This window comes from Alligator mississippiensis, chromosome 14 (genome assembly GCF_030867095.1).
Source record: "Alligator mississippiensis isolate rAllMis1 chromosome 14, rAllMis1, whole genome shotgun sequence".
Lineage (NCBI taxonomy): Eukaryota > Metazoa > Chordata > Crocodylia > Alligatoridae > Alligator > Alligator mississippiensis.
The window spans coordinates 2,316,230-2,343,791 of record NC_081837.1 but is presented as its reverse complement, the minus strand read 5'-3'; the positions used below and the strand labels follow the sequence as shown (position 1 = coordinate 2,343,791).

The window sequence follows — 27,562 nt, the reverse complement described above, 5'->3', positions numbered from 1 at the left end:
GCCTCTCTGTTCCTGAAGGCAGTTCAATGGGGGCTTTTACTCCCTCCCAAGCAAGCCAGGATGAGCTGCCTGGACTGCCAGCTCTGGCCCCAACCACAGACGTCCTGAAACTCCTCTGCATCCAAGGACCGGGGCTGCACAATTCCCACTTGAAATCTAGCCTGGAAGGAACAGATGTGCCGTCTCCTACCAACCAATTCCACTGCTGTTTGTGAGTTACCTGTCGGGGCGGGGGGGCCGCTCTTGCTGGCACCTTATCAGACCCAGACACTGAACCCAAGGCCAGCACAGCCCCACGTACAACTTTTAGAAAGATGCATTACCTTCTGCCTTCCCACCTGATACCACACAGGAGCACTGAAGGAACCTCAGCCCAGGCCACACGGCAGCTGAGCTACTTTTGTTTTTCACGAACTGTAGCTACCCCGGGAGCAGGCAGGGGATCCATCTGCCCTCCTCCTGTTACAATGAAGGGCTCACGTTTATTCTGTATGTTACACGCAAAGGCACGTTCGGTTTCATGTGGTTTTAGAGTAAGTAAATGTGACACAAATAAAACAAACACCACAGCTAGGGACCGCCACAGCCAAAGGCAGAAATATTTAAAGGTATTTATGCTCATTCTTTAAAAAAAGTAAAAGTTGAGGTGGGGGGTTAGAGGTAAAGTCAGTACTCAGAAAAGATGTCCAGAGTCTGGCCTAGAGCCAACGCCAGGTCAAGCAGCTATTATGCACATTGACCACACACTCTTACCACACACTGCGAATTGCTGTTCCCATGGTGCGCAGCACACTGCTGTTCTATTCATGGGCCTCCACTCTGCCGCCTGATATGCCAGTCGTGACCTGCTGCAACCCTGCACAGTTCAGTCCCGACGTCTTACCATTCAGACTTACGATGCCTCAAGACTTATCGTATTTCCAATCCCGAGCCTCTTCTGACCTCGAATCACTCATCACAGCACCTTGGCAGTGAGCTTCCACTCACCTGTTGCTACATACACCCCCCACCTCTGGAATTACCTACCATTAAAGCCCGTTTCAAAGCAGCTCAGTATTGAAATAGCAAAGAAAGCAACAAAAATGGACAAATTCAGCAAGCTCTGAATTGCATTTTCAACAGCATAGCTGCACATAGGCAGAATCTGAAATAAGGAGTCTGTTCTTTATCAGCCTAGGGAAGTCCAGCTTCTGCAAGGAGCCACCCAATCCACGGTAGCTGCACAGGCAGGTGGCCACATTTCCCAGAAGTGCAAAGTCTATAAACACAGAGCAAGGAGTGGCAGTCGTAAGGTTCAGGGCCTTGACCATCCATCCCAGCTCACAGAAACTGAATCCCTTCACTTCTGGATAGGCTGTGACACGGTAGCTTTCACAAAGAGCATGAGACTCCATCACAGATCCTGCTCTAGTCAGCCTTGTCCTCAGAAAGCATGTCTTCCTTCATTTGAGTTTGATACTTTCTTTTGAAAAAGCCACACTAAAAAAAACAAAGAGCAAGAAGGGGATTAAAAATAGTCCTAGGGTCTCAGGAAAGTTGTTTGTATATGCTTATATAGACAGCTTTGCCATGAACTAAATTCTGAGTTTCTCTCACTCAATTAAAGTTACACCGAAGTCTATGAAAACTTAAAGAAGGGGTAATGGCCTCAGGTAACTCAGTGATGATGGTCATGGTGCCTAGAGCGCCTTACAGCCTGAAACACTTCAAACAGATACACTCAAGTAGACAAGGAACCACCTCCCTGCTATACTAAAATGCAGCCAAAACCTAGACTGGAACACGGCCGTCGCTGAAGACGGGAAGTAAAGAGGAATATTGTATCTAAATGAAACGATGAAAGAAATTAAGAGGTTGAACACAGCTGTTCAAATCAGAATTTGGCCAGGACCTGACACTAAGTGTGAACCCAGCTCCCGGACTTGTTGTTTGTTTGTTTAAAACCAGTTCAGACGCAAGGAACCCTTAAACACTTATCGATTCTTTTTGTGGAAAAGATGGAAGGAAGAGCCCCAAAGGTCATGCGCTCCATGTCCTGCCTAAACGTAACTGAGCAGTCATGGCTGCGTTGCTGCTTTGCTGAAATCACAAGAGGAACAAGGACTGTGCTAAGCTTTGGTGAAGACACAGCAATGGGAATATTTACCTTGCAAAGGATAACAATAATGAAAGCCAACAAGAGAAATCCACCAATGGCACTTCCGATGACAATAGGTAAGATCTGGAGTTTTTGCTCTTTCAAGAAGACAAGAGTGATCTAGAATGAGACAGAGATTTAGCATGTGATAAGATATCTAGTTTCAGGAGATGTGAATTCAAGATAACTTTGTTACTCCATCTAATACCCAACCTTCAAATACTAGACTGGACAAGGCTGAAGACAGTGTGGACTTGAGAAGAGAGGCTGAAGAAGCAGCAGCATGCAGAGCAGCTGCTAACAACACAAGGAAGTCATAAAAGGCTAGAAAAGCAAGTTAAGAAAACGTATTCATTTTGTTTAAGAAATCTCTGGGAACAGCAATTGCATCAGCATCCCTTAATAATAACCATGACAACATACATCTCATCTGCACTAGGAAGGAAGGCGCATGGTTAACACATTAACCAACACATGCTGAAGTCCTAGTGGTGCCAAGACCTTGTTTGCAATGTGTTATCAAAGTCAGTCCTAACGGGGAGCCTGCGCTACAGCAGGGGCACCTGCAGGAATAGTACATCTGCGCAAGGGGGCGGACTAGATGATCCCCGAGGTCCCTTCCCACCCCACGATTTTGTTGACAGAATGATGCACCGTTACCTAGAGCAGTAGTGGTACATTTCTCCCCTCATATTTACCAAACCAGATTCACAAAGGTGAGCAGCAGGGAACTCGAGTGCTGCTCCTCCTCCAAGAGGGAAAGGCTGCTTGCTTCATTTGGATGCATTTCCTCAGTCTTCTTGGGAGGAGCCTGCACTTGTCTGCTGTTCCTGAGGCCTCTTTAGGGCTGCCCTTTCTACTGTCATTTACACCTAGTTTCTTTTGGAGAGACGGCGTTCTCTGCACAACTGCAAATCCGGGAGACATTGCACCAGGCAGAGAACACCCCACTGTGCACTAGTGCACACGCCTCCCTTCTCCTTTGTCCTCGCTGTGATCCAGATCCCTGTTCCACTGAATTCAGTGGCAAAGCTCCCGAGGTTAAGTTCAGTGGGTAAGGGATTTGGCCCTACTAAATCACAGTTTTAGAAGTTCAGCACAGCGAGCTGCATTCTCCTCTTCACTGCTATCCTGAGAAAGGGTCTCAGCTGCCTACATAGAGCTTGGATACCTCTGCTTTGTGGTTCTCTTCTTTCAGGCCCACATACAGCCGTCTGTCAAAGCTGATTTCTCCAGTGACCAGCAGGTCAGTTCTGGCTTTCAAGAACTATGGGGAAGGGGAGAAAAAGATAAAGCCATACAGTTTAGATCCTGCCAGGTTTTATGAGAAAAAGCTACCATGAGGGTCATATGAATACAAAGTGACCCCTCCTAACCTCTTACACAAACGTAGTGCTTTTCCAGATGGAGATCTCTGCTGCATCAGTCGGCTCTTTCTGTACCCTAACGTGCTGGTACATGTTCCAGCCTCCACAGGAGCCCTGCCTGACCCAGACCCCAGACTCTGCTTGCAGCCACCGTGCCCAGAACTTGCAGCTCTAGCTATGGGGTCTAAGGAAGCATTCCAGCCCCGCTGAAACCCTTCCGTCTCACAAGGGCATACAACTCACACAGCGAGATGATGCCTACACAAATCAATGCAGCACAGACGAGCGCTCCATAAGCTACTGTTTTCTGGAGCTCTTAGGAGCCGAGTCGCTCCTGAAACTGGAAACACAATAAAAACCCCACGCTTATCCTGCAGTCAGGAAATACCTTCCTGTGTGGAAGGATACAATCTCTTCAGAGATGCTTATGAAATCTCTCGTCCAAGCCCTAAGAAAGCAAAGTTTAGCAACCAAAGCCATTGAAGCACAGGCAGCACATACCTCGTGGGAATCAATTAATGGCAGTTCAGCGATCACAGTAATAGTCTCTCTGTCTGCTGTGAAAACACAGTGCACACACTGATACTTCACTTCCTCACTGACCTGGAAAAGAAAGAAGGTGTCAACTGAGAAATACATGGAGTGGAACAGACCTTTAACGTACGCAGAAGTTTCACTATTTCAATTTGCATGGAAGTAAATTTAAACCTTTCACGTTGCTTCTCTGTGAAACCCACAGTATGAAACAGTCACACGAGAGGCCTGCTTTGCGCGCACCACAGCCGCAACACTTGTCTGTTTCTCAAGACTGCCCACGATGAACTGTATTAGCCGTGTACACAGTTAATGCCCCCGCAGAGATGCGTGCAAGACAGCCGCCCTTCGCACAGCCCCTCGGAGGCTGTCGCTACCCCGGATACTGAGAAAACTAAAGGGACACATCCCAAGGACCCCGACAGACTTAGAGCCAGTCATCAGGAAGGCCCCTGATGCACGTTACATGTGTTGTGCAATTAACTAGTGAATCGCACAATAAATTTACACCGGCCACACCTCCAAAGTAAGGGTCACACAATTATTTGGTTAACTGCACAATAAGTTTAAACCAACCACACCACAACACAATTATCACGAGACAAAAATGACCCTCCAATTATATAAAGAGCCAACCAGCTACAAAGTTAGTGCTTGAAAAGGTGCAGCAAGTCTAGAGCTGGTTTCTACCCCACCTTCATCTGAAGGGGTAGCAGGGCCCTAACACACAAACCCCGGTTCCTCGGGCCCTGCCAGCCCTGCAAGCGAAAGCAGGATAGAAACCAGCTCCTGAGATGCTGCACCTTTTCAAGAACGGCTCTTTCTACAGTTCGACAGTCGCTTTCATGGCGCGGTAACTACTTTGTGTGTGCAGCCAGCCCACAGTTATTGTGCGATTCATCAGTTAGTTGTGTGCGCTACTCTACACCAGAGGTCGGTCTACACGTATTGCACGATCCGCTGGCGAGTCGCGTGATTGCTCGCCCTGCCCCGGCGGCCAGTCTACGTTTCCAGTGTAGCGCGGTGCAATCGTTACTTCGCACTACACCAACTTCGCAGCTCGTCAGCGAATCGTGTGATCGTTACTTTGCGCCGGCTGCCCGTCTACATTCATTGCACGATTCGCTGGCGAGTCCTGCGGTCGTTACTTTGCACGGCACGACTCATCAGCGAACTGCACGACGGCTACATTGCACGGGCGAGCGGGCGGTCTGCACTTACGGCGTGACTCACCAGTGGTCATTAATTTGGCTCGCATTCATTGCGTCAATCCTGCAACTGGCACTGCGCGCGGGTGGCCAGGCTACGTGTGCGGCGCAGTCGCGACTTCGCGCCAGGGCCTGGGCGTGCATTGATGGCGCGACGAGCAACACGCGCAGCACGGAGCAGGGGTCGCGCTCGGACGCTCACCTGCGCTCCTGCGGCGCGGGGACGGCCCGGCGGAGGCGGCGCCCAGCCCGGGAGGTGCCTGCACTCGGTGCCCAACTAGGGAGAGAGGGAGACAGGTCGGGTTAGTAAAAACACCGCCGGCACATGGCTCGCCTCAGCGCCGACATCCGGCGCACGTTTATGACGCGACGCGGAGCGACTCGCCTCCCCGGAAGCCGCGGGCGAGACTTGGCGGGCGGGTGTCGCGAGAGCGCGTTTGAAACGATGGCGGCAGGCGGGCGGGCGCGGCTGCTGCGCACCTACGCGCGGCGGGGCCCGGCCCTGCGCCGCCTGCCGCCCGCCGCGCCCTGCTTCTCGCCGCCGCAGGACCGCCGCCGCCTCTTCTCCTCCACCTCAGGCTCCGACGGCGACGACCCCGACTACCGCCCGCCCTCCCCGCGCCGCGCCCGCCCGCCCCACGGCAGCAGCCCGGCCTCGCGCCAGCCACAGCGCCACCGACACGTCACCCGCCGCCGCCGCCGCCAGGGGGCGCTGCCCGTGCGGCCACCCCTGCTGTGCAGCACCCCGCAGGCGCCGGGCCCCGCGCCCCGCCGCTCCACGCGCCGCAGCATGCTGCCCGAGCTCAGCTCCCTGCTGCTGCTGGAGGACGGGGACGAGGACGGGGACGGGCGCGCGGAGCCCGCCAGCCTGCTGCTCTTCTCGCCCGACGAGTCGAAGGAGGAGGAGGAGGAGGGGGGGTGCGTGCCACCCACCCCCCGCGCGCCTGCCACCTCCCCGACCCGGTGCTGCCCCAGTCCGGCGTCACCGGCGGGCGCCGGGTGCCCGGGGACCTGCACGCGGAGGGGAGAGGGGGCCGAAGGGAGCCACCAGCGCGATGTGGACACGTGCCCGCGGCAGCCGCTGGTGGTGTTGGACACGCAGGCGGTGCCGTTGTGGCTGGCTCGTTTGAAGTCCAGCCAGAAGGCAGCGCCGGCCGCGCCCTCCCGGGGGCAGGGCGGTTGCCAGCCGCCGGCATCCCCTTTCGCCCCGCGGAGAAAGGAGAAAGGCGGCAAGGTGGCTCCCAAAGATGGCAACGGAGGCACCTGCCGGAAGGCCTGCATCAGCGGGTTCAGCAGCACCCGGTGGGGGAAGCAAACGAGGCTTCGTCCCGTCGGGAAGAATAAGAAGAGGCGCCGGCAGCAGGCTAACGGCTCCTTCTTCCAGGAGCAGATGAGGGGGAGAGGAGGAGACCACGCGCTGGAGCTGTCATCTCTTCTCGTAAAGGACTATTCTTTGCTCAACGATTCCCTGAGCTGGAGCAGGGCTCGGGCATCTATGTCCTTTCACAAGAAGAAGAAAGTTGCGGCAGCAGATCATTCCTGCGGGAGCATCCCTTGCACCCCTTCCTTCAAGTCCCAGCTTGCGAGGTACCCGAAGACCCCGTTCAGCAACAGCGTTGGTCGCGCGAATTGGCCGGCTTCTCCCATTGTGCTGCTGACGCCCATGAAGTCGCACTCCATCCTGGAGGTGATGCTCACGGATGCAGAGAAGGTGTATGGGGAGTGCAAGCAGGAAGGCCCCGTTTCCTTTGAAAAATGCATTCCCCCACAGAAAATGAAGAAGTGTAAGAAGATCGGGGAAGGGGTGTTTGGAGAAGTTTTCCAGACGGAGAGCGAGAGAGGGCCTGTGGCTTTAAAGATTATTCCCATCGAAGGGAGTGAGAAAGTCAATGGGGAGGCTCAGAAGAGCTTCAGTGAGATCCTGCCAGAGATCATCATCTCCAAGGAGCTCAGCCTTCTGTCTCAAGAGATTGTAAGCCAGACTGTGGGGTTCATTGGCTTGTACTCTGTGCACTGTGTCCAGGGGGCCTATCCGGAGCATCTCCTGAAAGCCTGGGACACGTACCACAAACAGACAGGATCTGAAAACGATCGGCCAGACCTGTTTGGAGATCAGCAGTTCTTCATGGTCTTGGAGTTTGAATTTGGAGGCAGCAACTTGGAGACGATGAAGACCATAAGCTCAGTGCTAACAGCAAAGAGCATCCTGCATCAAGTTACTGCATCCTTGGCTGTGGCCGAGGAGGTGCTGTGTTTTGAGCACAGAGACTTGCACTGGGGGAACGTTCTTGTCAAGAAAACTAACGTCAAAGAGCTCAGTTACATGCTGAATGGAACGACGTACGCGATCCCCACGCACGGGGTCCATGTCAGCATCATAGATTACACCCTCTCTAGACTGGAGAAAGATGGGTTAACTGTTTTTTGTGACCTTTCTACTGATGAAGAGCTGTTCCAGGGGACGGGAGACTACCAGTTTGATATCTACAGGAAGATGAAAGAGGAGAACTCCAACAGCTGGTCTGACTATCACCCTCACAGCAATGTACTGTGGTTGCACTACTTGGCAGACAAGCTTCTGAATAGCATGGGCCATGCACATAAACCGAAAACGTCCAGCCAAAGAGCAGTAAAAAAAAAACTCCAAAACTTCCATAATGAAGTACTGAATTTTAGCTCAGCTCAGGACGTTCTACACAACAGCAGACTTTTCCAGTGACCAAATATATTTGTCCTTCGCTGCGTTTTCAGAGCTTTGTTATGATACTGACAATTTTTTGGCGTTGCACAGATAACATCCGTCTAATTACTATGTCCATGACTGATCCATGGGGGCTTTGTTTTTACGGTAGCCTGTATGGATTTTAGCATTTAAAGCTAAGCCTGAAGATCTGTTGTTGCACATGCACAAAAAACGAAGCAGTGAAACATTTCATGTTCGGATATTAAAAGTATTCCTATCTCTTCAATTTTTTGTTTTGAACTCAATCAGTTAAGTTAAAGGAACTTTCAGTTCTTCTTAAACTGCTTTTCTACTTTTAATCTTAGGTCATTAAAACAAAAAATTTAATTTTAATGTACTTCACTGTTATGCCATGTTTCCCTGCGCCATGCAGATATGGCCAACAATTAGCGCACTTTGGGGTACTTGTTCAGTTTAGACACTCAATTTTTTTTATCCTGGCAAACTTTACAGTTAACTTGGGATTAATTTATTACAGTAGGGATATATTAAAATGCATTGTGCAAGGCATACTGGAGACCATGTGCTTGTCAATACAGGTTTGATCCGATTCCATTAAAGACCATAGACAAGGAAATTGGATCTGGAAGGAGTAATGAAAAAAAGAGTTACCTGTTTTCCAGTTGCATTTCTTATACTCGTTACGTTATGACCTTGAATGCTGATAGGAACCAAAATCTGTAATTCAATTGGAGCTCTGAAGCTGTTTTCACCATTTATCTACAAAGGGAAATGCACAAAGATGAGTGCTAACCCTCTTGTCTCTTCACCTTGGAAGTGTAACTCAGTGCCGCTGAATTTGTACTTACGTTAAACTGGATCTCTCTGTTCTCGGAGATCCCTTGACTAACATTCACGTATATTATAGATGTTGGCCTGTAGACAAAAGTGATTAACACTGCAAGGTCCATCTAGTCTAGTTCATTTATCTGGCTCTATTGGTAGTAGGTATTAAACAAGAGAGAGAGAAAGTTGTCTTGTATCCAGCTTTAGGAAAAGTGTCATGTTTATCTACAACGACATTTCAGTCTGTCCTGAAATCTAGATATTTTTAAGGTTAAATAGATTCAAGTTGGAAGTGCATAGTTACAACACATTCTCACAGCACAAACAAAGTATTTGTCCTCAGTGGTACGGGGAACTGACAGTTAAGTGAACAACATTTCAAAAAACGATTTTGGTAAAGCCTCACCTGGGATTTCATGCTCCCTTCCACCCCCACCCCGCTTGTGAATAGAATAGTGTTAGCAAGAGCATTTTGTTATTTAAAACTTACTTGGTAAGGACTGCGCTGAAGGCATATCTGACACAGAGGATGTGTTCTTTGATCAGACTCTTGCTATCTTCGTTTATGCTGAGGGTTAAATGACACCGTGTTTATTTCCTGCCTGCACTGCACTGCACTGGGTGGTCTGGCTTTCACTAAAGCTTCTATATGGTTCTACTGGGGGCTTTGCATAAAGGGAAAGAAGAGACTTATTGCTTCTGTGCAGCGGCCTGCATAGAGACAGGAAGGTGCAGCTATCCATTCTGCCTTCTCTCTGGACGTGGGGGAGATGCTAGAATGGTCAGAGCTCCAACAGTGCTATATATTTGACTGCTGATGTTGCCTTTAGCACTTCCTTTGCCACACACCTCAAACACGGCTCATCCCTATCAAAGACCAGCGATTAAGGGTGCACCGATAAAGATTTTCTTGGCTGAAACTAATAGTGTTAATTTTCCTTTTATCAGCACTGATCCAATATGCAACTGGTATATCAGTGCACCTCTACCAGCGATGTTCCCGCATGTTTAGGGAGCTTGCCAGTATGTTATACTCAAACAGAAAGCTTCTTTTTGCAATTAAATATGACCACATATAACAGCTTTAGTGTCCTAATTATTAAAGATTGCTAGCATTGGAACAACACCCAGACTAGCTTCTTTCTATGCACTAAGAAACCTAACTCAAGTTTTAACATTTAAACTGGTGATATGATTTTTCCTGTCTGTCTTGCTTGAAAATGTTGACAGGGAGATTAGCCACAGTGATTTTTTTGTGTGTGCGCCATCTGCAAGGTACAAATATTGCCTGGAAAAAGGGGCCAGAAGAGGTTCCATGGAGCAGGCTTTCACAGGCTTCTCGTGAAGAAGCATTAAAGAACTAGAGGGAACTCCCATGATTCCTCTCTGGTTTGCATTAGGACTCGGGAAGGAAAGCAGCAGTACTTACTTGGTGATGTTAACAGTGATGTTTGCAAACTTGTATGGAACTAGAGTTTTATCTAGTTGCCAAATCACTGAAAAATTTGCCTGTTTTGAAGAAAAACACACGTGTATTAAAAAATGAAAAACAAATACACAAAGCCTTTTTTTTTTCTATTCACTGAAAACTTCTTTTAGAACAAAGATGGAGTTGGGTAATATATTTCACTGCCCACTTTTCCCTCCAGTGTGGGATAAACTCTACTGTGTGTGACCAAAAAACAGCCAAGGCACAGTTGTGTGCAATAAATAATCAGCTGTCTGGACGTGATGTGCAGTGACAATGACCCATGCAAGAAAAGAACTGAGGCCGTGGCCCAACTGAAAGGGGCACTTGTTAAAAATCCAGCAGGCACTGGGAAGGGAATGGAAACACTGAAAACAACTTACGGTTGCCTTGAATGTTGGGTGTCCAATGCCACAATCCATGGATGAGAAGGAGGAGGTGGATGGTTTTGGAGGACCACAACGAATAGCAGGAGAGGATGGCTGGCAAAATAATAAATGTTTCTTAATATATATTTGGAGGGGGGCGGGAAACAGACTGGAAAATTCCACTCACTGTCTACTTCCACAAAATTAATTTCTGGCTTAGATGTAAATAGCTTGTAACAACATGGGCATCTTGCAGATCTGAACGGGGGATCCCCATGGCTCTAATTGCAATGCTGCTCTCGTGTTTCCCTGTGTTGTTTCTTTGTCACCCCTCCGCTTAGGATCTTAGATCAAGTATTTTCAACACCAGCTGTAGGACTGATTCAAAATAGGCAGGTAAGGCTCAAGCTGCCAGAACACGTTATTTACATAAAATTAGTTGAATAAGAGGTTGAGACTGGAGTAAGTAACAGACTGGTTTCTGTTTTAAGAAAAAGATCAAGGGCGATGTGGCCTCAAACATTACAGAAGGACACAAGCAAACTACTACTGCTGCTATTTACAGCCTTGCTTGGCTTGGAAACAGTCCAGTCCTTAGAGGCTTCTATTCCTTTGCCCTTAATACAAACAGCAAGTTGAAATGTCTCACCAGTTTCAACACAGCAGCAAGCCCTTCGCATGATGGAGTGTATTGTATTACAACTGTATCTTTATATGCTCCCATTTTGTATTTACATCATTGCTGAATGAACCACGTTGGGGCTGGCTAATTCCATACAACCTGGATAGTTTATAGATATATTGCATCTATGTCCCCCCGTGCTGTATTTATACACGGAGTAAATGTGATGGAGAAATTAGCTCAAGATCTGCCTCGTCAATCCCAGAGGTAGGAGGTCCAAATTTGCTTAGACAGTCTGATTTTAGCCAAACAGCTGCTCTGTGGTCTTACCTCAGGAATCATCTTTTTAAACTGTAGATTTGTAGGGTACGTCAGGACCAGAGTTGTAAGGTAGGAGTCATCTCCACTGTTAGTTAAAGAAATGTTCAGGGTCAGCTCCTTGGTGTGGCCCACAACTAATTCCCTATAAATAGGCACAAAATTAAAAGAGATCCATTATCTGCTAACAGCACTTTTACATAATAAGAACTGCTACATGAGATCAAGACACTGATCAAGTCCAATGTTCTGCCTGTCGTAATGGCTACTGCCTTATGCCTGTCGGTTTGATCATTGGCTTCCTTGAGATTTCCAGCAGGGTTCTCACCATCTCCTTGGAAGGCATGTAGTTTCAGTGTTAAATGAATACTAGCGTTAGGGCAAATTTGGTGGGGTTCAATGTAACAAAGGGAGACCAAATCTAGCAGTCTCGTCCATTCACTGAATACAATGCCTTACAGCAAAATGTTTACAGGTATTTTGTAACAGTGCTAAGAAGGAAATCTATACAATAATACTATTTAAACTTACGAGCAGGCTGAGGATGTGTGAGAGTCACACTGAAGCTGACTTTTCAAGGTTAAGTTGGCAGCACAGGTGGGCTTGCTATTACAGTCCTTCTTGTAAGGCAGCTGAAATTAAAGGGTGCAGTCAAAACTCCCTGGTTTTAACAGCATTGATTTCTTTTCCTCTCTTATTTATATTCACAGGAAACAGGATCAGATCACAACTGGACTCAGGTGTGTAAAGGGAATATTTCCAATATTTTATCCTCCAGTATAAATCCCACTTCTAAGACCAATACTTCTGTAGCAGTTCAGTCTTAATTAACCAACAGCTGATGGGTGCAGAAGTACTGCTATAACAGTGTTACCCTCTTGCAGTTCTAATGAATTATTCTCAGCAGCATGGTTCTAAATAATCCTGAGTCGTCTCTTGTTGATGCAGGTTGTATCTCCACTGCTTGTGGGTAAACCAAGACACAGGTAAGACAAGTGACTTGACAAAGTCACACAGTAAGTCAGTAGTGGAGCAGAAAACTAGACCTCGGCTCCAGATTCTCCCCACATAAAATATATGTGTTTCCTGCTGAGAGAAGAACTAGACCCTAAAAGTTCCTTTTCTGAGTCTGTGGGAGATGAGGACGGGACATGCAGAAGAAAAGAAAAACACACCGCCAAGCCTTTTTAAGGGGAAGGGTTTGATTATTAGAGAAGAAGAGGGTCAGCCCCTGGCCGGAAGATTTTTATTTACCTGAAAATACACGTTAGATTCACCGTATCTATCCAGCATAGGAGCAGCATGATCCACGATCTCCGTTTCATAATGGAGCTGGTAATTAACTTTAAGAGTAATGCTGGAAAAACAGTTATAGTCACACGGCTGTAACAAAGGAGAAAAACAAGTCGCTGTGACTGGTGCCCGGGCTGTTGGGATGCAAAGCAGGATTTATACATCGCTCACTCTGGCTGGCTGGCCTGCATCCTAATATCCCCTATTCCAAATGATGTCAGGAAAAAACATATTCATTCAAAAGACTGAGACTCAAAATACCGAGCCATTTCCTAAAGGGTGAAATATACAGTCTCCTTGGGAGACACGGCCAACATCTCAGAATTCCTGACAGTGCCTTGAAACTACATGTTCCTGTTCAGTTACTCAGCGATCCCTTATTCACCCAAAGCTGTTCCAGTCAACTGAAACAGACACAGAATAGCACTGGAGAAGGCTGCCTGTTTCTAGTTTTCTAGAGGAGTAGGGTGGAAAATATCAGACTGAGCACTTGGATACATTTTTAATTCATACATTTCCAAACCATTTACAAGTATGGACGAAGGCCATTCTAATTTACAGGTGGAGATGCTGTGCCGGGAAGCAGTGAAATGACTTAAATCAGGTGACATTGGGCTCAGGGGAGATTGGGGAACAGTCCCACATACAACCCCCTAGGCTGCAATGCTGCGTGCTCTCATTACAAAAGCTATGCGCACATACAGGTAAAGAGCGGTGTTAGGTAAATAGGGCCTGGAGTTAGATAAAGGAGGCCTACCAGCTACTTCTGGACTGGCATACAAGGCATCCTGTCCTCAGCTGCAAAATCTGCTTGACCCTTCAGAAAAGGAGTTTTTCCTTTTGGCTCCTTTGCTTATGGCCTAAAAGCAAGTCTTCCTGGAATAAAACTCCATCCCTTCCCAATACTGCCTGTGTTACACACCAGGTTTGTCCTCAGTCAGAGTCTACAGCTAATCTGTTCCCTTTTGTACTTTTTCATGTTTCATTTTCCAAAGGGAAATCTCGGGGCATCTGCTTGGTTGACACAACTGGTCTCCCCCAACAGCTGTTTGTGTAATGCAAGGTTGGACAATTCACTGCTGTAAAAGTGACCCCATCATAGTGTGCTCAGATCACCTACCAGTACATAGAACTGCAGCTCAGAGCATGTTGAGTTATTGCCAAAGACTTCACTCAGTGAGGTTTTCTGATCCTCAAACTGGGCTCTTTTCTTCTGCATTTTCCAGTCTAAGTCCACTGTGTAGTGAATGTATGAATGCAAACTCCCTGAAAACACAGATTGGAGTTTCTTGCAAAGGCGGAACAAGTTTGGGGGGAACTAATGTGAATGAAGTGTAATCATGAACTCTGTGTTGTATGCTCACAGGTTGAATTTGGGGGGCAAAATGAGGTGGTAAATTTTCAAGCTCTGTCCCCAAACCAAGCAAAGTACCCACACTTTTAATGTGTGAGTCCCTCTGCTGTAGGCTCTTAGATGCAGCTGACCTGGCAATCAAAGGTGCACGAAATGTCCTCTCCCACACCCAAAAGCATCACATCTCATGTCTGGTACTGAGAAATGGGATACTTCTGCCTCGGGTGTGACTGCACTCTCTCACCAGGTATACACATCGTAGCCACAGTCAGGCAGGTAAAATATAGCAACCATGAATGATGCCCTTGATAGCAGGGAGGGCAAAGACTTACTCCAGTAGCCACAGTGGCTCTAAGTAACTGGGCTTCTACTCAAAAGTAGAATGTGCCTTCCCTCAAAAGTGAATCTGGTTCCTTGATTTCCAGCAGAAGAAATTATCCCTCTGCCCTTAAGCACTACCTAGACACATTACAAATATAGCATACAGAACAGCCACTGGGACTCGAGTGCCAAACATTTAGATAGCTAGGTCTGCAAATGACAGTCTCATTGCAATTCTCATCATTACCTTGCTGGGATGCTTCTAGTGGTGAGATTATGCTAAAGCACAATTCTGCTATAATGGTGCTGCTGTTGTCCAAGACTAATATTTCTTCTGGGGTGAATTTCATAGTGATGTTAAAGTTGATAATCGGTCTGGACCTAGTGGGGAAAGAATGGGAGCTGGGGAGTAAGTACACGAAATGGAAGCAAGTGTAATTTACAGACTAATATTTTTCAGGGGACATTGTGGGAGCTCTTATCAAGAAAGAGTAAGGAAAGTCAACTGCCTCCATGACCTTTTATCTGATATTCTCTGCCTTTCAGAAATCTCAACAGACAGGCAAAGTGGAGCCAGACTTGCCTACTCTGGGAATATCCAGTGGTGGCTAGAGCTGTCCAACGTGCAAGGAGACCTTTATGTGTACAGCGACGAAGCACAGATGACCAAAATCCACCAACACAGCGAGCCAGGAGCTTCAAAACCATGCACCTTTATCTCTGTTGGGTTTGCCAGGTCAAATCAGATGCACAGTGGTGTAAACTCTCAAATGTCCCTTTGCAATTTATTTCCAAATTGGAAAATGGACTACCAATTGCACCCATGACCTCACCCTTTGTAAAAAGATAAACTGTGTCTGATCTTTTGTCAAAATGTACTTCCCTTAAAGCCACTTAGCTGTCTACATACAGCCTGCACTCCTTGAACAGACTCTTTTCTTGTGTAAATGGCCCAAACTGAACCAACAGAACAGTGGGCATAAAGACAGGGGAAAAGCAGGGCCTGTCTTAATTGATTCATATTTTATAACTGATACATGGAGGCTCAAAGGCAAAAAGCTTCTAAGTTGTATACAGAATTTATATGAAATAAAGAATGCTCCTTTAATCTTTCTGGTGCTGGAATGAGTCGTGTATGTCTACACTGGCGCTTAGCCCCGACTAGAACAATACCCAGGATATGGATACTACACGTCCTGGAATCTAAAAATCTCTGAAAGACCATGAGGGAGCAATCTCCACCTACCGGAGCACAACAACATTTCCTAATGATCCCACTGTGATATCTGTGAGACCATCGGCGGTGAAGTCAAAGCCACCATCAATGGATTGCCCAAAATACTGGAGTCGTGGAGAAACATCAACTGCCCTTATCCTCTGGAGGAAGAAAAGGAAGTCAGTAGATCTAAGGTGGGCTGTTTCTCCAAATCTTTGCAACATGCAATAGTTCCCCCCAGGCCACCCTGTGACATTTCTGATATGTACAGGAAAGCTAGCTAATCGCTGCCTGCAATGCACAAGCAGACTTGCCAAGGAATATGGAGGCGCTCTCTACCCCACTGAAGCCACAGTAGTTGTGCAGGACACTCCTACCTGAGAAAAGGGGCTCCTGATTCCATCATGATTGCCATTAAAGATGTAAACGCTGCCAAAAGCAGAAGAGGATGAAAGCTGGTCTTCCAGGGGAGCTCCAACAGCAATGTCCACATACCCATCCCTATTGATGTCTCCAACACTGGCCAGGGCAAACCCAAACCTTGCAAAAGCAGATGACAGCTGGACGTGCAAGTGTCCTGCCGAGGTGAATGAACCACTCTGAAAAACAGCCCGGAGGTTATTCCTGTTGCAGCAAGTGCAGCAAAAGCAGTTTCTTTAACGAAGAAAAATGACAGTGTTTGTTAAAGATAAACAGCAAAGCTTTCAACGGGGCATTTTCCTGTTCAAGGGCCCAGACAGCATGCAGATGGGAGTCTTATTCCTCCACATGAACACTCTGGATGCAACAGAAGCAGAGGCAGGTCTACATGGGATGAATTACTAATAAAAATGAGTGAGAAATTGAAAATCAGTAATCCCTCTCCCTACTGACCAACACCCACACTTGCCTATCTATCTTGCGCTGCTGCCCATCTCTGTACTCTGTGAGTGTCTCCCATGTAAAACCATTAGCAACAACAGAGACACCAAACAACAGTGATGACTATCACCCTTTCTGGCCTGCTTTTCCAGGTATAAGCCACAGGAGCATTTGGCCTTTGAAGGATGCCTCGAATGTGAGGTGGGACCACCAGGTGTTTTCAGCCACCCTAGACATGTCCTGAGCAAGCTTTCACAGCAGCTTCTGTGCACAGATTTTACTAGTCTATATTTGCAGTTAAATTGCATTCTGTCCTTGTTCAGTTGTACTCGGTCAAGTCACCTCCCCAGAGTAAGCAAGGCTTGGGAAGTATCAGCAATGCCAACAGCTCTTGCAAGGGAAACAGAGAACCCCTGAAAAACAAAGGAGGAACAGATTGCCATGTATTTTGCTTAAAAATATAAAAGTATTTGAAATGCAAATGTAAAGGGCTGCAATTACCTTTCCTTTTTTAAACAGAAGATTGATAGCTCCCTTTTAAAGTTTGGTTTCAGTCCAGTTGGTCTTTAATAACTAAGAACAGCATGTTCTATAGCACAGGATTTCAAGGCAAAGACCAGGGACTAGAGCTGGGGTGCAAGACATTTACCCATCCCTTCTAGCATACTGGGGATAGCTGGCAGGCCTCCTCAGATCCTAGTTTTGCAGAAGTTCCCAGGAATTAGTTCCAAGAGCAGCTGTGACACATCCATTTATTGCAATCATTACAAGGAATCCTCTATGCAAGGGTGTAGGTTTCTTTGTCCTCCGGGACATGGACAAGAGACGAAACAATTTTGCAAACATCTATTTTTCATCAGGCCTTGTAATAAATCTACATCAGGCCATTATAGTCTCTTTACTTCCATTAGTTTGTCTTTCACAGTCCAGTAGCTGAGGCAGGACAGATCATTTCAGTCTGCAGTCCTCTGAGCCCAAGACACAATTCATGAGATACCAAATAGATTTATATAGAGACTAGATGGAAACCACCAACATAAAGTCCCAGAAGGATTTCTATTGGGAAGCCCCCACCCAGCAAGAGCTGCATAAATCAGTGTTAGTGCTGCTACCAGTGTCTTTACCTCCTTCTCAAGATGATACACATAAACTCTGCCTTCTTCCCCATGGATATGATACAACGGAGCTCCCACAAGAAGAAGGTCTGTCACCCCATCCTGGTCCAGGTCCACTGGGCAGAGCTCTGAGCCAAAATAAGACCCAACCTGTGCTCCAGACAGACAGACAGAATTTACACTAGGATTTCCCATAAATAACTCAGCAGATATATATAGCATACTCTGTGCATGTGAAGATGCTAATCAGAGCTTCCCCCCAACCTCCTCAAGTCGTCTATGATGTATATAGGTTATTTCACTATCCAGTACCAATACACAATGCAGCTATCTCCAAGGATGGATCCAGTTACTAGCATAGTGCTGCCAGCACCACTATACCAGAATCTTTTTCACAGGCAAAGAAATACGATTTATCTGCAGAATGTAACTAGAGATTTTTCTTTTTTGAGAGTACAGGAAAGCAGTATGGGATTAAAGTACAACCCCATTTATCTGTACTTCTTTCAGACCTTATTAATTTACAAATCACAGTTCCATCTTCTACCCAGTGGTTTTTTTCCCCCCAGCTAACACCCATTTCCTGAATTTTCCAACTGAGAATCTGCCCCAAACGTTTTCATTCAGCTGATCCCATACAAGAAATGTAGGGAAAACTCTAATTGAAAGGCTTGCAATCAGAACAATGGTCTGGAATGGCTGGGTTGAAATAACAGTTGGTGCAATATTGTACGTTAATAGTAATAAAGATACAATGAGCCAGTCTACTCAACTAGTAGTCTACACTCTACTAGTCTACACTTTGTCAACCCACTTAGCCAATCACCGCAGTGTGAGCGAAACACAATACCTGTTCTCCTTGCAGTGTTTCCTTCAAGCGATCTTTTTGAAACACCAGTACTTTCCCCGTCATACTATGACGTGGTGCTCCAGAAATGTATAAGGCGCCATCCTGTGCATTCGCCCCGGCCACGCTATACCCTGGTGCAATGAGGCAATGAACAAAATGTACAGGTGGTTGTTACTGAACTGTTTTTGAGTCACAAAGCCCACGCCACAGTATCTGCATCTTTCGGCTTGTTGATAGAGACAAGCCATGATCTATGCCTGGAGCACAAGGTTTGAGACTGCCCTTGGTCCATGGTTTCGGTGCAAGGCCCTCTCATTTGAAAAAAAAAAGGATGATTAGGAAGTAAAAGGAGGTGGAACTTATCTTGAGAGAAAATGACAGCAAAACTCTGAAGTCATTCCTGTTAAGTTTGCATGGCCTGGCCTCTTGAATGAATCTGCCTCCAAGGGTGCCATAAACTGCAGCACCCCATATAAATGGCTCTGCAATAGCATCAATCAAGGCCTTAGCATTAAATAACCATTCCTAAAAAGCTATTGGAAATGTTCACATGGGTTCAAACTGGCCATTACCGCTTGAGGCTGACAGGTTTAAAAGCCATCACAAAGATGAAGGAGGTTTCCTTACTGCATGTCAGATTTACAGCAGAATGTTTATGGGATTTACATGACAGGAGAGGGCTTATTAGGGGGTGGGCAAGATCTCAGGCACAACAACCTGGAGCTGAGGGTTCCAAAACCTGAAATGGAAAGATTTTGGAAGCTAAGCCCAGTATCAGGAGATATATGACTCACAAAGCTATAAAATGCTTCTGTGAATAAGCACAATCTTACACCTCTCCAGGCCAAGTTTTGTATTGATCCTGGAGCTCTTTATTCTCTAGACCCCATTGCAAGTGAAATATTTATCCAGACCAGAGTCTGACAAATGCCATTTATTTCAAGGGCTGTTACACAGTACACTTAATGCCTGAGGGTGTTAATGGGATACCAGTGAGAATGACAATAATGCTGTTGGAAACAAGAGTGGAAGTGCGCTTCTATCAAACCCTTTCCTTGCATCGGTAAGTGCCAGTATGCTTTGCTGGTCCTCAGGTTAACTCTTGCTACACTGGCATACCGTCTGCTGAACTCAACACACAGATATATTTGGCCTTTTTCCATTAATATGAGTGGGAGTGGAATCAGATTATTTCAGGGTGGGTGGAGTTCAGTATTTACCCAGGTAACTGTATTGTGCTCCTTTGACTTCATCCTTGGATTCATTCAGGAAAACTGCTGTCTTGGTGACTGGTTCATACCTCAGGACTCCACCAGACCCATCAAAGGCCCCCACAGCACCAAGCAGTAGGTCTTGCTGCAGAATGAACATGTGCCAAGTTAAGAAAGAGAAACAAACTACAGTTCTTTGCTCTTCTTTAGCACCTTTTTTGCAAAGCACCCCAGTGAACATCAGTGTTTTCAGGCTCATACCCCCGTCTTCCCCCCACTCCGCCAAATCCCAGGAGTGAAGCCAGTTCGAATATTCCCATTCCAGAATCAGGGAACCTGAGGCACAGCGCAGTGAGAAGGCCTAGTCCAGGATCAAATAAAAAGCAGCGGAGCTGGAAACCAAGCCCAGATCTCCTGACTCCCAGCCCAAAGCATGAAACCCAGAAAGTTCTGGAAAAGCTCCAGCAGTTGGTAGCAAACAGGAGCCTGAATCAGCAGGGAGTTCAGTTTTAAATAGGTCCAGCAGCAATGGAGAAGTTCAAAGGTATTTCTGTGAAACTTAGTGCTGCAGGAACTCTGCATCAGGTGCTACAGATGGATAATAAAATGGCTTTGGCAATGGACAACAGCAGCAACTATCCATGCTAAAGCATCAAGGGGAAGCAAAAGTTTTAGGCACGAACAAATAAACTGTTTAATAGAGTTAAACACAACACACACTTGCCTTGTTGAAAATCTGGGCACTGAAACCAGCTTGCGCCAACTCATATTCCATAGCATCACCTGCAGTACCTGAGAGCAAGACAAGGACAGAGTGAGCCATTTCCTCATCGCAATGCAGATAGGATGAAAGGCAAAGGTTTCTCCTCACCTTCTATGGGAATGATTTTCTGCTGTAGCATTGCAAGCAGCCCGTCTAAAGCAGAATAGTTGGTCACCCGAAACAAATGCGCCTCATCTGGGTCTGAGGCAATTAGCCGCAACTCATCTAGGGCCTTTGGTTTGTTAAAGGCATTTCCCACCTGTCAGAAAAAAGGGGGGAGACTCAGATCAGTGAAAAACCATCTCTTTAAGGAAAGAACAGTGACTTTGCTGACCTCCATATGCTTGGGGTTATGATGGCACAGGGATTTGTATACAGGGACTCAGTCCTGGCACCTCCACACTGCTCTCAGCAGCTGCAATTTTTATGGAAGTTAATAGGCACGATGTGCTCAGTGTCTCAGAGGACCTGGCTGGCATCATGTCTGGAGTAACACCACTAGCATCAGTTATCTGAAACACATGTTCCTGGGCTCCAGCTGGAAGGTAGTGAAGGCATTTGAGGTTGGGGAAGGGAGTTTACATGAGACTTAACACTGCAGTACTCTACTGAGGGGTCTGGGACCTTATCTGCACTTGACAAGGTAGTCTGGCCTTTGATTTATCTATGTTTGTAAAGGCTCATTGCTGTCATTTACTGCATCAATTCTGTCTTTTCTTTCCCAGTCCAGTGAGGAATGCCAGCTATGATTAGGACCAGATGAGAGCAGGATCTCCTGGATCTAAAGATCTAAACATACCCCAATGGCATAGCGGTCAATTCCTTCCATACTGGATGAGCTGATCACGTCCATTAAGTTCAGTGGATCCATAAATATTTCCCCATCTGTCAGCACAAGCATGATCTTGACAGCGTTTTTCTGGGACCCTCGATCCTCATTGAAGATAAAGTCCCTGTTAAAATTGTCAAGAAATGAGTGCTTGGGGGTGAGTGGAACAAAAAAGAAATTTCTGGCTAACAATCATTGTGAACAGCAGAGAGGGGATTATGTTACTCAGGACTTCCCTTCCATATTCACATAACAAAACAAATATAGACTTTTTTTTCCTTGCAGTCAATGTAGTGCTTATGCAATGTAGAAGGTCGACAGCATAGGAGAGAAGCCTCTGATTAGTCCGTAAATCCCAGCTCTCTACACTAATGGCAGCAATAAAAAAATTAACGACCATGGTAACTTCAGTACTTCTGCTCCATTAGCACAGCTCTGATGAAAGCTTTCCCAGTTACTACACCAGCCTACACTGGATTTGAATATGCAGTCTACAAGTGAAAAGCTCCATGCACCATTTCTCAATTGCTAGGGCATCCTTACTGAGAAGGATACATACAGGCTAAGTAATTATACCCTAGCTAGCCCCAAATCCTGGTCCTGCTCGTCAGGTTTGTACTGTGCATTCAGAGGGCTCTAACTTCTTTTCTCCGTTTCTTTCCAAGGGCCCCAAAAGCAGGGATAAGTCTCTGGCACTGCCAGCTGGTCTGCAGCAAAGTCATAGATAACATTCTCTAAAACAGCAGTTCTCAACCTTGTTAGACTCAAGGTCCCCCCTTGGAAGATGCCAGCTCTTAGCTTTCACTCGTTTTTTGACTATGCAAAAATAACAATGCAATTCTTCTGTTGCAAAGAACTCAGAAAGACCACAGCAGGTCATAATGTTTTTGATACTATGAATTCCTATATGAAATCTCTGGGTTTTTCTTGTGAATCACATACAGGTGTTTACACACCCAACAGGGCTAATATAGTGCAACCCCCTGGATGAGAATCACTGCTCTGAAAGATGAAGAGCAAGCCAGCAACACAGGCAGTAAGGATAATTCTCTGAGCCTCGTGACTTAATTCCAATAGTTTACTAAATCTCCAGATCTCTCCTGCCCAGGGCAGGGGGTCAGACTAGAAAATCTACAAGGTCCCTTCCGACCCTACATCTATGAATCTATATTTGCAAAGCTGTGCAGCACCAGAGTCATTGATTTCTGATGCAGGCCTGGAAAGGTCTTCAGTGTTAGCTCTCCCCATCACTCTTGATGCACCCCAGGAATTCAGCATCTCCATTTTTTTTTTCTCTCTGCTTCACTACTTACAGGACGTGCTGGATGGCAGAGGCTGTTCTGGTCACATTGCGCAGCTGGATGACGTTCTGGATTTTCTGGAGAGTGGCACTTGTATTCCAGCTGTCCCGCAGGTCAAACTCTGTCCTGATGTCCATGCCATACTGGACAAGGGCAAAATTACACTGGGAAGAAGGGACATACAGGTGTTCATTATTACTAAAGGCAGAACCAGAGAACCCCAGCTCTTCATGACAGTGGGTCAAGGAAATCCCAACTGAGGAAACAGCATTAACGAGGCAGAGGCAGACAATACGAACATTTCAGACAGAAATCACACCTACGTGCTGAGGAGGTGGGTCCAGCATTTAACCTGAAAGCTGGTTTAGTTTGGGGAAAATTAGGGTCTCAATAATATTAACATTTTATTCTGCATTGTCCAGTTGGACCAGAGAATTTTAAGCGCAGGCTAAACTTATTTTTCAGGCTCTTGTTTTCATGTTATTTTTTTGCTCTATGTGCAGGCAGCAGAGGGAGCAGTTTGGAGTATAACTGAACAGACACACAGCTTTTGGCTATGCACTGGCCCTCCTTGGAGGTTTTCCATTCAATGACTGATTCTTGACTAACAAAACGGGGGAAGAGCAACAATAGCACAATACAGCATCTTCAGCGAGACCAACCAGACCAAGCAAAGAAGATACCTCGAAACACTTCTTATAGACTGTTTCCATCATGGTGTAGATGAAGGCCTTCGCCCTTTCAAAATCCTCAGGCTCGATGCTCCCGGACCCATCCAAAACAATAGCAATCTCTGTTCCTGCATCTGCCGGGGACAAGAATTCAAAGGATGCTGAAGGACATGGAGGCAGCAACTGGGAGTTCAGAGCGCCTCACCCAGCCCACCAGCAGTCCAGCATTGCAAAAAGTTTGTAAGGGCTCAATAGCCAGCTACCACAAAACCACAAAGCTGTTAGTTCACAGTCCGCATGGAGGGCAGAGCTGTTGGCAGCCACACAGCGAGTGCCCAGAATCAAGGGTAGCAAGTGATATTTAACAGCATGTTCCCTTGCAAGATATTTCCTCACTTACACATGTCGTCGTCCTCCTCCATGCCAGGCTCATAGCTGTTATTGTTCTTGTCGCTGTTTTCATCTCTATGCCCACCTTCTTTATTTGGGGGATTTTCTACTTAAAAAAAAGCAATTTAGTGTGTAGATGTACCTTGCAGCTATACCCTGTGCCATGATCCAGTGACAAGCCAACTCTGGGGCTTCATGCTTGTGCACTGTGCTGTCACCATCCTTTCAGTCTAAGAAGGATCAGGCTAACGTATGGGCTGAAGACTCGTGTGAAATGGATGACAGCCTTGCATCTCAGGTGGCCTGTTACAGTCCTGAGGTCCTTTAAAACAGGCATGCATAGTTGCTTGGGTCAGAGTATAAATGAAGGGGAAGCAGAGGTAAGTGGTGAATAGCATGAATTCTCCCTGCCTCATCTGCTGACCAAGGCAGGAGAAGGATGACATTTCTGAGGACAGCAGAATGACAGAGCTTTTAGCAAGGGTGTCCAGAACCCCGAAAAGGAACAAAGCTTCCCAGTGTTTTGAGAGGGGACGAGGGGAGAAAAACAGGCATTGTTTTCCCAGCATCCGTTCCGTATCAGGGGTACTGTGATCTGCCTCCAAAATAGCTGCTTCTTCGATCAAAAAGTCTTTATATTGAAGCTCGTAGCCAACAGAGTCTAATCAGGGCTGAGTTTACCGCCCTGTCACCCAGCCATGCTGACTATGTCCAGCTAATACTGTATTGTGGTTTATACACTTGTCCCCACAAGTGCTTCAGCAATGGCAGGGGTGTACTTGGTAGCCGTGTTGGTCTGAGACAAAAAGACATACAATGGCAGGAAACTTGCAGAGAAAGCTCAGCTCTTGGCTCATTACTGTGTTGCAGCACGGAAGACACACTGCTGCAAATCAGCCTTGGCCTGCCACATTTGGAATAACTTCATTTCCCCTCCACACCACCCTCCCACCTGCAGGGTGTGAGGTATTTAGCTGCATTTAACACACGTCTCTACCCTGCCCCCCTTAAGAGATGATCTATATTACCACCCAGCACTTACCTTTCATTACATGCTCGCTTCCTAAATCATCACGTGGGTGATTGCCAGTACTACGGATGCCCAGGGGGGTGTGTGTGCTGATGAAGTCGTCAGGTTCGATAACATTAACATTGTCCTTGTTGCTGCTGCTACTTTGGTCACTGCTGTTTAATTTGTTCTCAACTGTGCAAATGAAAAAAAAGGCAGGGGAAGTTTTTAGAAACACACATTTTTAAATAAAGCAGTTGGAGACGCAGCTCTGTGTCAGATCACAGTGGGTCCCGAGTCAGCCCTCTAACCTAAGAACCAATGGCACCTCGAGGCTGCCTGCCTGGCACTTTTGAAGATCGCTTTAGGCACCTGCTAATGGTTCTAAATCTGGCTGTACCTGCCCAATCCTCCAGCATGCACTAGGCACACAACACAACATAAGTACACCTTTGTATTCCAGAATGTCAAAGGCCAAATGCTTCCCAGACATTCACAACACACAAACTCAGAGCAAACACACACGTGTCACTCAGAGCAGAATTCAGCTCCAAATTTCTATCACCTAGATGCTCCAAGTGGGTGGCAGAAGCTACCCAGCCGGAGTTCAAGAGGCCTCTAGAGGCCTTCAGGGCAGCAGGGTTCGAATGGTACTCTGTGCGCAGCACAAAAGCAGTTCCCTCTGTCATGGTCCCTCCCCAAAAACATGGCATTGGCATTGTTCCATACTGATGTTGGCGAGGTTGAGGAAAGCCTTGTCTTGAAATTCAGGAGTAAGCAGGCTGCAGATTCCATTCAGGTCCTCCACAGTGCTAAAAGCTTGGCGACGCTTTTTCTGCAGACAAGCCTGTGTGGGGAGGGATGATTTACTGATGAATGGCAGCGAAAGGACCCGAAAGAAGATGGCCAAAGAAGCCACGTGCCAACATTTCAAATCAAACAGGCCAAAGAACCTCTCATCAAGAGTCACCAAACCATTCCCCTCTCTTGCAAAGTGCTGAAAGTCTCTTAGGAGAGAGACATAGCAATACGTGCCCTCCCCACCCCAGGCTTCCCTCTGCCAGCCTCTCCGTCAGGTTGGAGGGCTTCAGCAAAGCTCTGCTTCTTCTGACAGCAAAGTCCCTCCCCAGCCAAAGAGAAGGTGCCCCTGATCTCCCACATGGTAGATCAGGTGCTGTGGCTTGCGGACCTAGGCTTCCACCAACGCACAGCAGCTCATCTCCATAAGGTGTTTCTGACCACTTGTGTATCGCAGCAAATGTAACTTGTCCTCTACGAGAACACATCCAAGGCCTTGCTGTATTTTCCTGTCACTTACCAGGATCCATTCTGCACTTCTAGCTATAGCTATGCCACCGTCCTGGATATTTTTTGACTTAAAAACATTTCCTGAAAATAGTGAAATTAAATGTAATCAATAAATAGAGAAACAGCAAACAGGGTGGAAATATAGACAGGTGCATATGCTAATGCCCATCATCTCAGCATTTCTCATGCTTGGGCTGATCTTATAAATCCAGACCAGGGCTACAACTATCCAGGACGTCTTTAGCTGTAGTATTTACACTTAACCCATCTGTTTATATGCTAAGTCCAGCTCTGGGGTGATAGGCTTCATGGAAGCACACACAAGTCTTTCCATCAATGGTGATGGGATTTGGACCAAGCCTTACATGCCAGAGAAGTCTCTGAGCACTCATCAGCTTCCCCCTTTCTCAGCTAATGTGTATCTGGATTTCTTTTTCTCATCAGTGGTCCAAGACAACCTGGAGACCTAATGTATCAGGAACCCCTCTCTGCCTCCCTCCTGTCCTCTCTGTGAAGTTGTACTCCAGTGTTTGTCAGACTCCTCCCTCCCCCATCCTATTCAAAATTTACTTGAAAAAACTACTAAGAAGAATGAGCTGGACTGTACCTCTCAGACCAATCTCCTGACACTTGATCGCTTCTTTGGCAAGAGTGCACTTATTCAGCCTGCCAAGCATCCCGTTTTGGTTGTTAACTTCTGAGGAAGTTGCCAAAATCCTGAAGGATATGTGGAAGTAAAAAAAAAAGTACAATATACAAAGGAGTGTACAAAGCAATAGACAAAGGAGTGACCAGTGTAACCCTCCTGATCAGCATGACTTCCCCTTTATTTTGCACTGTGTCACTATTACGGCTGACCACTGGAGTGGGTTTATGTGATCGCTGCCTGGGACCAGATCAGTAAATGAGTCACCCCTCATTTTCCTAACCCCCCCATGCTAATACAACAGCTCTCCAGCCCAGATTGCAATGCTGAAGCTAAGAGTGTTTGTCATTTTAATACCATGAGCTATGGACATAGCCCCCCAGTGACTGGTCATATATCCAACCACCACTTTTCCCCAAAGATATCATGGAAGATGCAGTTTTCTGGAAAACATAAAATTCCCTAGTTTTAGAGCAAAGCATGGGACTGAATCATAAAACACCTGCCAGGTGAATTACACTTCTCTTTCTGCATCAGCCACTTTATGTGCTGCAGCAGGGAAGAGGAGGAGGGGGGTTTTCTTTTCTGCTCCAAAGCCTAAATCAGCCCTCCATTCTGCAGAAATGCACTGCCGCAGCAGCGATCTCCAGACACTACATGGGTTGTCTCCACATTAGCCTTCCTACTCCCCCAGCCCAGCCCCCCACTTGTATTCCTGACAAACCCACGAGAACTGCATCAGTTTCTATCTGGTTACCGTTTCCAGCCCAAGCTTGAGTCACACCTGGTAGCTGTGGGGCAGCAGCAGCTGCTGCTACCCAGAGATGAGACACAAAGCCAGGAAATGAGCAGCCTGGCAAACGTCGTAGTGGA

General features: G+C 46.7%; 2 protein-coding genes across 2 annotated transcripts; one reads left to right on the top strand and one right to left on the bottom strand.

Annotated features, from left to right (window-relative positions):
* Positions 1 to 575: 575 nt before the first annotated feature.
* On the bottom strand, positions 576 to 26,755 carry ITGAE (integrin subunit alpha E). Its single transcript, XM_059717508.1, has 31 exons — positions 26,651 to 26,755; positions 26,054 to 26,124; positions 25,465 to 25,582; positions 24,769 to 24,930; positions 23,737 to 23,832; positions 23,349 to 23,470; positions 22,678 to 22,829; positions 21,335 to 21,488; positions 20,644 to 20,794; positions 20,493 to 20,564; positions 19,782 to 19,913; positions 18,562 to 18,692; positions 17,721 to 17,861; positions 16,113 to 16,334; positions 15,766 to 15,896; positions 14,767 to 14,900; positions 13,965 to 14,110; positions 12,806 to 12,934; positions 12,083 to 12,183; positions 11,564 to 11,696; positions 10,627 to 10,725; positions 10,205 to 10,284; positions 9,266 to 9,343; positions 8,799 to 8,865; positions 8,548 to 8,709; positions 5,934 to 6,623; positions 5,449 to 5,523; positions 4,006 to 4,107; positions 3,309 to 3,404; positions 2,147 to 2,257; positions 576 to 1,479 (listed from the first exon to the last, which is right to left on the bottom strand). The coding sequence occupies exons 1-31, from the start codon at positions 26,718 to 26,720 to the stop codon at positions 1,408 to 1,410; spliced, it is 4,200 nt and encodes a 1,399-aa protein (XP_059573491.1). The 5' UTR covers positions 26,721 to 26,755; the 3' UTR covers positions 576 to 1,407.
* On the top strand, positions 5,677 to 8,326 carry HASPIN (histone H3 associated protein kinase). The gene has a single exon (XM_059717629.1). The coding sequence runs from the start codon at positions 5,692 to 5,694 to the stop codon at positions 7,963 to 7,965; it is 2,274 nt and encodes a 757-aa protein (XP_059573612.1). The 5' UTR covers positions 5,677 to 5,691; the 3' UTR covers positions 7,966 to 8,326.
* Positions 26,756 to 27,562: the final 807 nt, after the last annotated feature.

Excerpts from the sequence above, each read along its gene's own strand:
- HASPIN (XM_059717629.1), top strand. The coding sequence starts at position 5,692 with ATGGCGGCAGGCGGGCGGGCGCGGCTGCTGCGCACCTACGCGCGGCGG.
- ITGAE (XM_059717508.1), bottom strand. The coding sequence starts at position 26,720 with ATGCTTGGCAGGCTGAATAAGTGCACTCTTGCCAAAGAAGCGATCAAG. Across the intron at positions 25,583-26,053 it reads GAAGTGCAGAATGGATCCTG|GCTTGTCTGCAGAAAAAGCG; the intron begins GTAAGTGACAGG and ends CTCCCCACACAG. Across the intron at positions 10,285-10,626 it reads ACCCAACATTCAAGGCAACC|GCAAATTTTTCAGTGATTTG; the intron begins GTAAGTTGTTTT and ends TCTTCAAAACAG.